The sequence below is a fragment of the Gymnogyps californianus genome, chromosome 1, assembly GCF_018139145.2.
Source record: "Gymnogyps californianus isolate 813 chromosome 1, ASM1813914v2, whole genome shotgun sequence".
NCBI lineage: Eukaryota > Metazoa > Chordata > Aves > Accipitriformes > Cathartidae > Gymnogyps > Gymnogyps californianus.
In genome coordinates this window covers 68,034,447-68,047,534 of record NC_059471.1, presented here as the reverse complement: position 1 = coordinate 68,047,534, position 13,088 = coordinate 68,034,447, and the positions used below count along the sequence as shown (strand labels likewise).

At 36.6% G+C, this 13,088-nt stretch overlaps 1 protein-coding gene across 2 annotated transcripts in view; it reads left to right on the top strand.

Annotated features, from left to right (window-relative positions):
- Positions 1-13,088, top strand: part of CCDC138 (coiled-coil domain containing 138) — a 42,038-nt gene that overhangs the window by 19,206 nt on the left and 9,744 nt on the right. For both annotated transcript variants that reach the window (XM_050903675.1, XM_050903683.1), the window contains 2 exons: positions 134-326; positions 5,043-5,219. In XM_050903675.1, coding sequence (XP_050759632.1) covers positions 134-326; positions 5,043-5,219 — 370 coding nt within the window. The remainder of the gene's footprint in view (positions 1-133; positions 327-5,042; positions 5,220-13,088) is intronic.

The window sequence follows — 13,088 nt, the reverse complement described above, 5'->3', positions numbered from 1 at the left end:
ATATTCCAATACATGGTCAAACCGTTTGCTATTTAATATTTAATCACTAGGGGAACATATGTATCTGTATATAGTACAGAGGATTTTAATGTGTTTTAATGTTTACACTAACTGTGTGCATTGTTTGAAACAGCATGCAACAATGACATCAACAATGAGGAGACTTGGCGAAGATATTTTCAAAGGCATAGTAAGTAAGGGAAACCCACATAGTTCTTCTGAACAGTCTACAGAGAGTAAATCAAAATCGGCAGCTTTCTTTAAGAGTTCCTGTATGCCTTTGAGGTTTCTGTCAACTTTAATTGTGCTTAAAACAGTGACACAAGGTAAGTTCTGGGTTTTTTGGTATTTATTTATTTAGTTCAGTCATGTGCCTGGACAAAAAACATTTCAGTGATACCGTAGAGTCTATTATGCTTTATTAGTGAAAAGTGTTTTTACTTGAGTTTTACTACCTTGTGAAGCAAAATATACTGGAAGCAAGTATGAGTCTTGCTATTATTCATTTCATGTTGGAATTTATGTGTTCCTTTTAATATGATGACTTCTTGTCAGACAAATCAACGTTTCTGAAGAAGGGGAAAAGAGATGTTGTTAATTCTGTCAAACTGTCACTACAACAGTGATTGGATTGCCAAGATTTTTACTGCATAGAATGGCACGGCTAGTTGCTCTTTTATAAACTGAAATAAGTAGCAGATTTTGCACAGTTCTAGAATTTCACTGTCCTGTTTAAGCTAGTAGGTTGTTTACCTGTCCTCTGAAGGGCTGATCAGCTGCAGTGTCAAGTGTTTCTTTTCTGACATAGTTACAACTTTGCTGTATTTATCTCTATAGATAAATCTGATGTTTGTAGGTATTTCTGATGTATCTGTAGTCACATAGAGAAAGCCACTTGTGTAGTTGTCGTGGTTTAACTGCAGCCGGCAGCTAAGCACCATGCAGCCGTTCACTCACTCCTCCCCCCTCCTGTGGTGGGATGGGGAGGACAATTGGAAGAAAAAAGTAAAACTCGTGGGTTGAGATAAGAACAGTTTAATATTTGAAATAAAATAAATAATAATACTAATAATTGTAAAGAAAAAGAAGATAACAAAAAGAGAAAAGTAAAACCCAAGAAAGACAAGTGATGCACAATGCAATTGCTCACCACCCGCTGACCGATGCCCAAGCAGCAATCCGCCCCTCCTGGCCAACCCCCCAGTTTATATACTGAGCATGACGTCCTGTGGTATGGAATATCCCTTTGGCTAGTTCGGGTCAGCTGTCCTGGCTGTGCTCCCTCCCAGCTTCTTGTGCACCTCCTCACTGGCAGAGCATGGGAAACTGAAAAATCCTTGACTTGGGATAAGCGCTACTTAGCAACAACTAAAACATCAGTGTGTTATCAACAGCATTCTCATACTGAATCCAAAACCCAGCACTGTACCAGCTACTAAGAAGAAAATTAACTCTATCCCAGCCGAAACCAGGACATTAGTGGATTATAATTGTTAGATTGAATTGTGGTACAATGTATGTCCTGAAATTGCTTTGTCCATTGGTCTAAGTTTAGTATACAGTTCATACTCCAGCCCTTACCTGTCTGCTGCTCCCCTCTTCTCCTACAAAGTCTGGCACTGCAAATGGCTATCCATATCAACATTGAAAAATCCTACTCTGTGAAATTGTCAGTTCTTGATATGATTGTCCATTCAGATTTCACTGTTAAATAGACTCATTTACGAAGGCACCATGTTCTATTTATGTAAAAATGTTTTAGACTTCAAAGCCACCTTGTCTAGCATGAAAAGTGGCCTTTTTACCCAAAATCTTCCACAATTCCTATGTTGATGTGGTATAGTAATGTACTTTGCTAACAAGGCAAAAGCAAACAAGGTCATATCAGGAGATAACACAGCTCTGAAAATAGTGACGTCTGCTTCAGATCATGACAGGTTACTCCACATGTGCAGTTTTCAAGACGCTGTGGCAGATCTTCTCAGTGGGGCCTTCTTTGAAAACAGATATGATCTGAAAAGTCTAAAACATTTTCTGTAAAGTGGTGACAAAAATGGACTGTTTCTTGTGAGCTCTGAGTGTTGAGCACCCTATGAGAAGAGGCACAAACTCAGATTTTTAACGCATTCCTTCCTTTTGACATAGAGATTGGTGTACACTTTTCTGTCAGAACCCGGAGAAGAAAAACGTTCAATCAATCTGATTTATAGAGATATTTTAATATTACCTTACAGATTAACTTTGGTCATTTAAACAAATTCTTACCTATTTCTAATTTATGTATGACTTCTTTGAAAACTTAACAGTAGTATGTAATCTGAATTATGCTTCAAGGTTCTTAATTTGTCAATCTGCAGATTTGATGAGTAATCCAAAAGAATGTCTTATTTTGACCTCTGTTATTAGCTTTCTCTTTTGACTTAATTTGTTTTAATTCAATAATGGCTTCAATAATTGCTATGAAGCAATTTCGTTCACCTATGCAAAAAGAGTCCCTCAGCATAAAAGCAGCAGAGTTGATAGGTCCGCTCTGAATCCTAAATGCAATATAATTGCTACATATTATCAAGTATATAAAGACTTGAATTTTTGTGTGTTTATTTTTTTGGAAAAAAAATCAAAAATAAAAAATTCAAATATCCTCTTAAACAATATAGTCCAGACAGTCAGTGCCTGATAGGGGATTATTATATCTGAAACAGCTACATCATTTTCAGCTCACGCTTCTGCCTTTTGTTAACCAAAAAGAATCAAGGGGGCATCACACGGTGACTCTTTCCTTTCAGTGTTTTTTTCTGTTTCCACTTTGTTCCCAGGATCTTCCCACCTTTCACACTAGCAGATATGTATAATGGTAAAGTAGAATTTTCTACTTAAAACCTACATAATTATGTGTGGGCAAAGAAATAGAGGAAGTTGGGTCTTCCCTGCCTCATGGGAGAGGGAGAAGGTAAAGGTTTCAAAGTAGACACTGAGTTAAGAAGAATCAGATTGTGTCGGACAGGGTGAGAAAAAACTGTGCAAAATATATCTCAAAGAATAGAGTAACTGTTCTCTCAGCTGATTTGTTAACTGCTGCCTTCAGTTGTGAAGCCTTTTCTCTCTTCAAGGGAAATAGGGAACAAGAGGTGTTGCAGATCCTTTTTATGGAAGTCAGGCAGAAAACACTGATTATATACCATTAAGAGCAGGTGTAAGAGGTGATTACTGCCTACCTACAGCAACTTAGGAGTACTGTGGTGCTGCATAACTGGGATTTTCTGCAAGAATAAGTTTTACAAGGATAGCATGAGAATGAATGTATTTATAACCCTTTTCCAACTCTTTCTGATACTAACCACTTATTTTTCCCTTTTCAGAGACATTTTAAAAGCACAGATCATTTTGATAGCAAATAATTGTTCAGTGGGGTTACGACTGAGCGATCTAACCTAACTTCAGAGATGGTCCTGCTTTGGGCAGGAGGGTTGGACTAGATTCCAACCTAAATTATTCCATTATTCTATTTTTGCTATCTTTTGTTCTCAGAATGGTTTGTATTTTAAAATGTCTTTGCTAGTAACACATCCCCTCTGCTAGTAACACAAAGAGATGGAGAGAGGTTACAGAGATGTTAATTTTCAAGGTAATCCTGAAAAACCATGCCAGAATGTCGGAATCAGATGCCTGCTTTGGCATCTGATTTTTTTCAGTCTCTTGCATGAAATATGTTATGAATTTTGGGCCATTTCTTAGACAGCAGAGATCCACATCACAAAATTGCTGCAATCTCTGGCACCCTGATTGACACCAAACAGGGATGCCAAAGATTTTAAATCCATAGATAATGAACAATGTTCTTGTTCATGGAAGTCATCCTTCTGGATTAGACGGTTAAGCAGATTAGTATGTCTTTATGCTTAACTGACCTGTGTGGTATTTATATTGTGAGTATTTACAGTAAACACAGGATTTAAACATGGTGGAAGACCACCCTGACATCATTAATGAACAAACACAGTATTTCAGCTGTTGGAGGGAACTATTTTAGTCAAGATATTTTGGTGAAGCATGATAATTACTCTTAAATTGAGACTCACATTTCTAGAAATGTTTGGTAAAAAGTATGCAAGAAGAATTGCAATACAAAAAATAGTTATTGCAGAGACTTACCCTAAGCAGATGAGTGCTCTTGATTAGAATGAACCAGTGTAGCTTGTCATGGTTGCTTTTTACTGCTGCCTTCTATAACATGGAAAATGCAATTTGTTGTTAAACATACGTCGAATATCACTGTGTATGAATTTTGATCCCTCTGACCACATGGCACTAATGATCTGGTGATAAAGTAGCACATTTGGTTTGAACGTGTATCCCGTTTCCTTCAAAATGTCAGTATCCAGCAGATGGCACCGTAGTTAAACTTTTGCTACGGGATAAATTGTTTCCTTGTACTTAATTTTCTGTGCTTCAGATGATCAATGCTATTCCAAGATACTGAGAAAGATTTGACATCAGGAAAATAGGAAAATTAGATTGGTTTACTTAGTCTACGTTCTTCATATAGTTTCTAAACTTCTTCAGTTTAGTGCACTCCGCAGTGGATGAGTATATAAAATGTATGCACTGAAACTTAAAACTACAGCTTTTTATAGAAAGGAATGGGAGTAGTTGCTCTCATGAAAGTAATTGCTCTTATTCAGACAAATCGGCACTTGACTCCTTTAATAGAGGTTTCCCAGATGTTGAAACCAACATTGTCTCAAACTACGCAAGCTTGTAAATTCTTTCCTCTTAGGCCAAATATTAGAAGGGCTTTATATTTGTAAGTATTTTTCTTCAACATATGAGTTGTTGTTAGTCCTTTTCTCCACTCATGACAAATTGTTAAGGAATAAAAACAGGCGGAGGATGTCTTTAAATAAAAATAAAATTGAATATTTTCAGCCATTTAACTTTTAAGTATATATCTGCAACAGTAACTGTCAGGATAGTTGTTCACATATTGCTTAATGGAACTATGATTATAGAAGTTTTATTGCCTGTATTCTGATATCTTTCAGTGGATTACCTGGCTCAGGCGTTTGATTCCCTTCGCGTAGACCTGAAGACAGATGAAGGGAAGGCCTTATTTTTGGAATACCAATGTGTACCAGTCATATTAAGTCACTTAAAAGTATCCAGTAGAGGTCTGCTTTCCAGTGCTCTTGATGGATTACTTCAGATGACCACGGCATCTGGTAAATTTTGCGTAATTAAAAAAAATAAAAATATAAAATCATGATGGAAACAGGTGAGATAAGCATAAATACAATGTAAAAATAGCATAATTCTTCTGTGTAAATAATCTAATCTAGTATTAGCATTCATTTGTATCATGTAAATTCATTAGAGACATAAAATGTATTTCTAAATTGTCTGGCTCTTTCTGAGTTGTCTTGTCTTTTTGTCTCCCTCTCAGCACCTATGCTTTATATTTTGTCCTGGTTGCTTTCTTATTTATTGATGTTAATTTTTTTGTTGCTATTTTTTGTTTGGCTTTTCAGTTTATTCCACTGTTGTACCTTGCTGATGTTTTTCTTTGAAGTCAGGCTGTGCCAGGGAAGCCATATCATGAAAACCTGCCAGCAGGTGGAGATAAAAAATAGGCTTTATTTAAATTCTTTTTCTAGTTTGAATGAACAGCTTATCCCCAATCATTTTTCAGTTTCTAAAATTGGAAATGGCATTTCTGGAAGAGATGGTTATGTTTTGCTGAATTTTACTGTGCTGAGATGATTATGTTTTGCTGAATTTTACTGTGCTGTGGCCCTATAAAAGGGTTAATAATCTCATTTGTCATAGCACTTTTCCAAGTGATACAGGCTGAGAATCAGTTGATAACCAACTGGATGAACATGAAGGTAGTGAGGCATTCCAATGCCAAGTTGAATAAACCTTGTGACTGTTTTTTTTTAAAGATAAAAGTCACTCACTGCCTTTTAGAACAGAAAAGGGGAAGGTTTTTGCTATTTTTGAAAAGTGTATTGTTATTTTGGAAGTATTTTGTTACCATGCATTGTAGTGGTAAAATAGAAAGCATGTTTGAGTTGGGATGGAACAACATTGAGTTAAAAGCCATTTTGTGGTGACATAAGTGGCAGAAATATTTAACTGAAGTTTTATTCTTTCTTGCAGACTCTTTTTCTGACCGTGTAGTTAGTGTAGTCTTACACTCAAGTATTCTTCCTAATGGTCATAACTATGACTGGTAAAGTGATTGGGAAAGAGGTAGTGGTATGCACAAAAGTGACCTAAGCAAGGTGGATGGTGTCTGGTATTACTTTGGGTAATGCCAATCACAGTACATCTTCTGTTACCTAGCAGTAGTCGTTCTGATACGCTAGATGCCTGCACTTTGAAGAATAATGGAGATATATTGTGAGAGACTCATATTTTGCCTTGTTGCTTCTCAGAAAAGAGGTATATATGTGAAATCAGGGAAGGAGGAGTAATGTTTAATTAAATTGACATTTGATTGAGAATTTATTTCTTGGCAACTCAATATAAAGCCTTATGCAGAGCCTTTCTCTTTGGTAGAATAAAGTGCCAATACACAAGTTACTGGCATGTTCTGCTCTTTTCCAATACATAGTGTTTTGCGAGAAATTGTTAACGATGAGAAGTAGTATTGTTGATGGGAAATCGTATTTTCATTCCTTTGTAGGTTTCCTATTAAAAAGTCATTGAAAGACAAACTAGAAGGTGGTAGTGAATATTCAGAGAGCTCTCTGTGTTACATTAAAACAGGAATTTATGCTCAATTTTAAAGCTGTATTGGTGTGCAGCCTTAAATATGAAGTCATAGGTAGCTGGCCATATACTAAAATATGGAATCATACTACCTGAAAAGGCAACATCTGACCAACAGGAGGTAAAGTGTAGACTTTTATGTTTTCCTGTAAGATATGCAATCCTAGGCATTCTTTCAACTTGCTGCAATAATTTTCTGGCTCTATAGGAGTATTCCAATATTTTTGTTCAAAAATATTACCTTTAGAGCTGAAGTTATTAGAAATTAAGTTGGAAAAAAAGCCAGTGCATTTTTTTTTCCAGATATTCTTTTCTATAACTTAATTTTTTAAGTTTTAATTTTTTGTGAAGTGTTTTTACAGATTCAGATTGTAGTTGTCCAGGCTGAAAGATGTGAATCAGATGTGAAATAACTACTATGTTGCACTACTCCTCCCTGTAACTGTAGGTACCTTTTGTTATGGTAAGCAATGAATGCTAATGGTTCTGTAGAGTCCAGGCCTGTCTGAGGTCCTCATGTAGGTTCTCTTACCTGTAAGAAATTATCTTCCTCATGTTCCAGAAATGAAACCTAGATTTCCCTCATATGTTAAGGAAAATTACTTAAGCTGGATATGAAGAAAGTACCTACTAGTCTAAGATGGATATTTCTGTTGATAGAAATTATAACAAGGGAGTCTACAGTATTGCTTAAGCTCATTGACTGATTTAGTTTTGGTATGCACGTTTTCAGATTTTAGATCAGTAGTATCTTTGGCTTCATAGTATGTCTGGTACAATGGGTCCAGGATCCAAGTTTCCGTTGCAAGTTCATACAACATTGACAGTGCTGATAAGGCATTCAGGTACTGAAAACATGATGTCAAATGCAACAGCTGACGCATTGGTATCATCTGTTTTCTATCTATGTACAAGACCTTAATGGCAAATTAAAATTAATAGTCTTACTGCTGTGCATCTTATTGGCACACAGCCTTTCATGTACTCCCTCTCCATTTCTGTTCAGGAGTTTCACATCAAGAATCTGGGAGAGTCCTGACACCACCATTTCAATGGGAAATGGTGGAGGACTAAAAGGTAACCTTCCTCAGTACTTTTTTTTTCTGTCTACCTGTGACTTCATTATTATATGTTCATCAATCCTGGCCAGCTCAGGAGATGCATTCATACGCAGTATCTTCTACTGTTCTGATTGTTGCCTTCTTCTGTTAGATCTTTTTTTCACAAGGAAGAGAAGGATCAGCAGGCAGAGGTGGAGGAATAGTTAATTCTGGAGTAATTTAGTTGTCTGAGAAAGCTTGCTGGATCATAAGGTGGTCCAGAGGATGGCTTCAGGGTATTTCAAAACCTGAAGAAAATGCACGAAGTTGAGATTCTTCAGTTCCTCATGGCAACTGTGGTCAGAAAGCCGAATAGTGTGTTAAATGTTCTGTACTCTTTTTTGCCTGGTAGGCTGGGAATAACATTTAACAAGGAATTTTTTGGTAATAGAACTGCAGCATAGTTTTAGATGGCAGTTTAGAGATGCCACGATTCTTTCTAGGGCTTTCTTTGCAGTAGTCAGCATCTCATGGCTACTATTTGGGAAAGATTAAGGCAACAAGGATCACTTAAAATAAGTCTAGTTAAAAAAAAAAAAGAAAAAGAGAAAAAAAGGACAGTAAAACAGGATTTGTTTGGCAAGATCTACTTTCTGTCACTCTCTAAATATGTGTTGACAGTCACCATTTGCTTCTGTCAAGATAACACTAACTTTAATAAAACAGGTTGTCTATTTATAAAAAGACTTTCACAGAGCGGTGGGAAGAAGTAAAATCTATACGGTGAGAAGCAGCTGATAGCCAAAATCTCTGTGTGTCATGCTGCCTTGTATGCAATGTGCCTGCACATATTTTTGGATGTTTGGGCACATCCATGCCCTTAAGACTGTGGCTGATATAGGTAACTATCGGGGCTGGAGTTCAAGCCATAAAAAATACTTCATTTAAAGATCAGTACCCCTTCAATTCAAAGGCTAATGAAACTCTTTGCTTGTTGAGAATTTGGAGCTCCTCTGTGTTTTCAGTGAGCTTATGCATTCCAGTCTGAAGGAAGAAGCAGATGTCTGTTTTTTGCACAGCACAACTCAGTTGTGTGAAGTACAAAGGAAGAAGCATGGGTTACTACACCAAATGACCCCTACACAACTTCTAGTGACAGACTTTCTTTCAGGAAACCTCACTTGGAATTCCCAGGTTTAACGAGAGCAAGAAAGTGCGAGCAGTGAATATTACAGATGGTTTCAGTGAATTTGTACTCTTGCATTACCTTTCACATCCATGCCTTCATGACAAGGTACTGTTGAAGCAACATCTGAATGTACACTTAGAAGAGTGGAAAATGTAACCTTAGTAATCAGGGATTAGGTATTTAATTCCTACTCCAAAGACAAAAGGGGAGTATCAGCTTATTTTGACTCCCTTTGTGTCAAGAGGTCTATCCATTTGCATTCTTAGTGGTAAAACCATTTGTCATCATTTCCTCGTTAGAGCCACAAGATGGGCTATCAGCCTTCAAGGTGCTCTTTTTGGTTCATCTCTTAGTATTACTTCAGATTCCAGGTTGGAACGTTTTCGGTCCCTACTAGGATCAGGGTTTACTCTTTAATCTTTTTGGTTCCAGGTTAGTGAGAGCTTACCATATTCCACAGGAATGATGCCTGTCTAGTAGATCTTGTAAACCAGCTGCAAGCTCATTTAAAACTATAAATAAAAATATGCCTGAGGTCCACAGCTTCATGAAAAATTTGTCTGAGTTGACATGTATTCTGTACAAGAGTGGATAACACCAGTGTACCTGTCCAGCTAGGCCATAGAAACACAGTGGTCTTAACACCACAGGAATTCTGTGAAGAAATGATGAAGACTTTTGGTACCATTGGGAAACTTATTTGTGTATGTTTCTTGAAACTTAGTTGCATCATCACAGCATACAAAGCTCCAGAGCCCACATTATAGTATACAGTACAGTCCCATTATTTCTTGGAAGGATTCAAGTTATGTGTGTTATCAAATTGGGATCTCAAATCACATACATGTCACCAGACTACATTATGTTTTAGGTATCGGAACTTGGATAGTATTCCAGCTGTACTGGCATTTCCCAGACATCAGTCAGTTTTCATGCCATTGTATAATTCTGAAGTATGGTGTCAGCCAAAAATAATCTCACCATTTTGTCCCAATCATTAACGTTTTTGGAACTGTAACAGTATGTCACAGATACAGAATATATATATGCCAATCTTACTTGCCTCACCTCTTTTACAAAAATGTTAAAGCCTAAGGAAGAGGGTAAAATGTTCTCTTAATATACAAAAGCATTCATAGTTGGAACAAAGGCTGACTTTTAAATGTTAGGGGTGAAAAAAGTCGAGGTTAGTTTCGGCCAGCTCCTCAGGGCGTAAGAGTGAGAGGGGCTGCTAGAGATGTTATGCAGTAATTTCAGAGAGTTTGGTTTGTGTCAAGAGAACTTCAGTTTCAGCTTACTTTCATGCTGTAATAGTCTAGTCTTCTTTTTTTTCCTCCCCATCTTCCAGTACTTCTGTGGATTCTGTTCACTGCTTTTACTGTTACTACGTTTGAGGAAACTTTGCAACTGAGTTAGTCCTTACCTAACTATTTGCATTCTGTTAGCAAATACTTGCGTCATTTAACCCATGCTAGAAACTTAATAAATAGCTGAAATTAAGTTGTAGATAATTGTTAGGATAAATGATATAATTTTAAATAATTTATGTTTTATTTCATGTCGTTTGCATGCTGAGGTGATTCGTTTCCTTTGGATGAGCTCAGTGGCCTAAGTTGAAGTCTAGTTGGTTTAGTCTGCTATCTTCAGTGGAAGTACTAGTTTGCTTCTAAATTCCACAATTGGGAGAGTTAACAACTTGTTATGAACCTGACAGTAGAAAAATCAACTCAACAAAGATATTTTATCCCTTTTCTCTTACTACATTCTGCTAATATTTTTGTCTAAAAATGCCCGTAATGATGCATAAATTGGTACATTTCAACCTGTTCAGTCTTCTATTTTAAATGTACTTTCCAATAGCAGATACATGTGAACACAGCACCGAAGGAGCTGTTTAGCTATATTTTCACTGTAGCTATCTCATCAGTGCTGTTTTTGTTTCATGGTCAGATGGGATGAGTGCCAATTCAGGTTTATGCTTTTCAATCTCTTATTTGGCTCTCCATACCCATTACCAGGATTTCAGTCCATGTTTGTTTTCTGGAGGATGCCCATCTTGCCTTTGCTGCAAAGACTGACTGATAAAAGCAGAATCAAGGGAGCAAGTCCTGCAGTCTTTTTTAATGGTGGTGGTATTTTGCTCGAATCTGGGGCTTCAGATGAGTGCCATAAAATTCAACTTGATCCTTCTTTTGGTCTTTGAAACTAATGAGTGGTCTTTCAAGACATCTTTCTCGCTTCCCATTGAGTAAAAGGGGAAGAGATATATTCCTGCTCATTTGACTGGGAAGAAAGATTTCAGTACCAAGGCTTTTGAAGGTTTCCTTACCTTAGATAAGGAAAGCAGGCTACCAAGCCATGATGTTTGGTTTTTAGTCCCATCTCTAAGCTATGAACCTGTCTGAAGATAGAAGTAAGAACAAAACCTTCTCTGATAGTATTGTCACAGAAAGTTCATTTAGTTTCTTCATAAACTCTGAATGTGCTCGGTAATAGATTTCCACAAATGCAGTGCTCTGACCGCCTTTGAAATTTTGGGAGCAAAGTATATTAACTGCTAAATACTGATATGTTTCAGTTTAGTCTAATGGCTTATAATGTATTTATTGCTTAACAAAGCTCTTACCATTTCCCATTTAAATTACTATTAAAATTAATGTTTAGTAATTAAAGTAATAGTTACTTTTAATCATCCAGATTGTTATAGTATGACACCAGTAGCTTCCAGGGCGTCTTCATACCCCAAAGTTCTCTCCCCAAGACTACAAATTTCTTTTCTCAGCAGATCTTGTTTCTAGGAGAGTAGTTGGAACACACTGTTCAAGAGAATTCCTGGATACCAGACATGAAACGTTTTCTGGAAACAATCTAGTAATAAGTAGCATGACCTCAGCAAGAAAATTTGTTCTGTGGGTGTTGAAGAACATCACATCATTAGTATTAAATCACCCTGTAGTTGAAAACTTGTCATATACAATCTTGTTCAATACTGTTGTTCCTGTCTTCTCGCTTCTCACGCAGCTTACTGTGGTTTTTTTACCTGTGAATCAGTTAAAAGGGTTCCAAAGGATGTAGTGAGTTTATAGTCACTTATCAAAAATACCATTGTTGAACTGTAGTCTGATTCATGCTTGATTTGAGTTCTGCTATTAGCAGAGAGCTGCCTTCCTCAGTTTCACCCTTTGCACTTTTACACAAAGACAGCATACGTCTTAAATTTCTACTGCAGTGATAGCTGACTTCTGTCATGTAGATTAGTAGGTTCCCCTTTCCTAACCTTATGTTTATTCAAGGAAATCAAAACTTCCTTGCTCATTAGACATTACAAAGCGCTGGCCTTTGCTTTAAATAAAGCTTACATTTACTTTGTCTTCAAGCTTACTTCTGTTTTACAGAGAGAATATTTTGCATTAGTATATGCTTATTCACAAATTGAGATGAGTGCATATTGAAAAAAAATTCTCTAAATGACTCTCCCATGCTTACTATAAGTTAAGGCACATTCTGGTAGGGCTTAAGTATGATTTCTTAACCATATTAACATCACTTAATATTTTTAGTAACTGCAAAAGTGAGCTGTATTTACACATTCACTGAACCTTACTTCTAATTTTTTTTGTAAGAAAATATTATGGTCATGGATAACCAAGTCTGTGTCCAGATTTACTCATCTCATAGGGAGGTTAATTAAGCCAGTGGAGATAAAAAGATTGTCTCCATAGTAAGAAGTTGTGATTGTTTACTTGTAAACCGAATCTTTTTATGTGGACTGCCTATATTGACACTCCATCTCTTCCTTCAAGTTGGAATGCTTCCATAACTAATGCTAGGTATTCCACAATTCACACTGTTCTACAGATGCTTCTGAAAAGTCGATGGTCAGAATCTGTCAAGGAAAACCAAACCCGCTCCTTTATTTTTTTCTTGAGTCTTAGCATTTTGAGACTTTAAAGACTACAAGCACTGAAGGTATGGAGTAAAAAATGCCTGTATGCTTAAATAGATTAAAATTTAACTGCATTTTTCAGCATATTATCTTTACTGGTAACTTTGCAGGATTGAAACTTTTCAAATGAGCTTATTCTGCA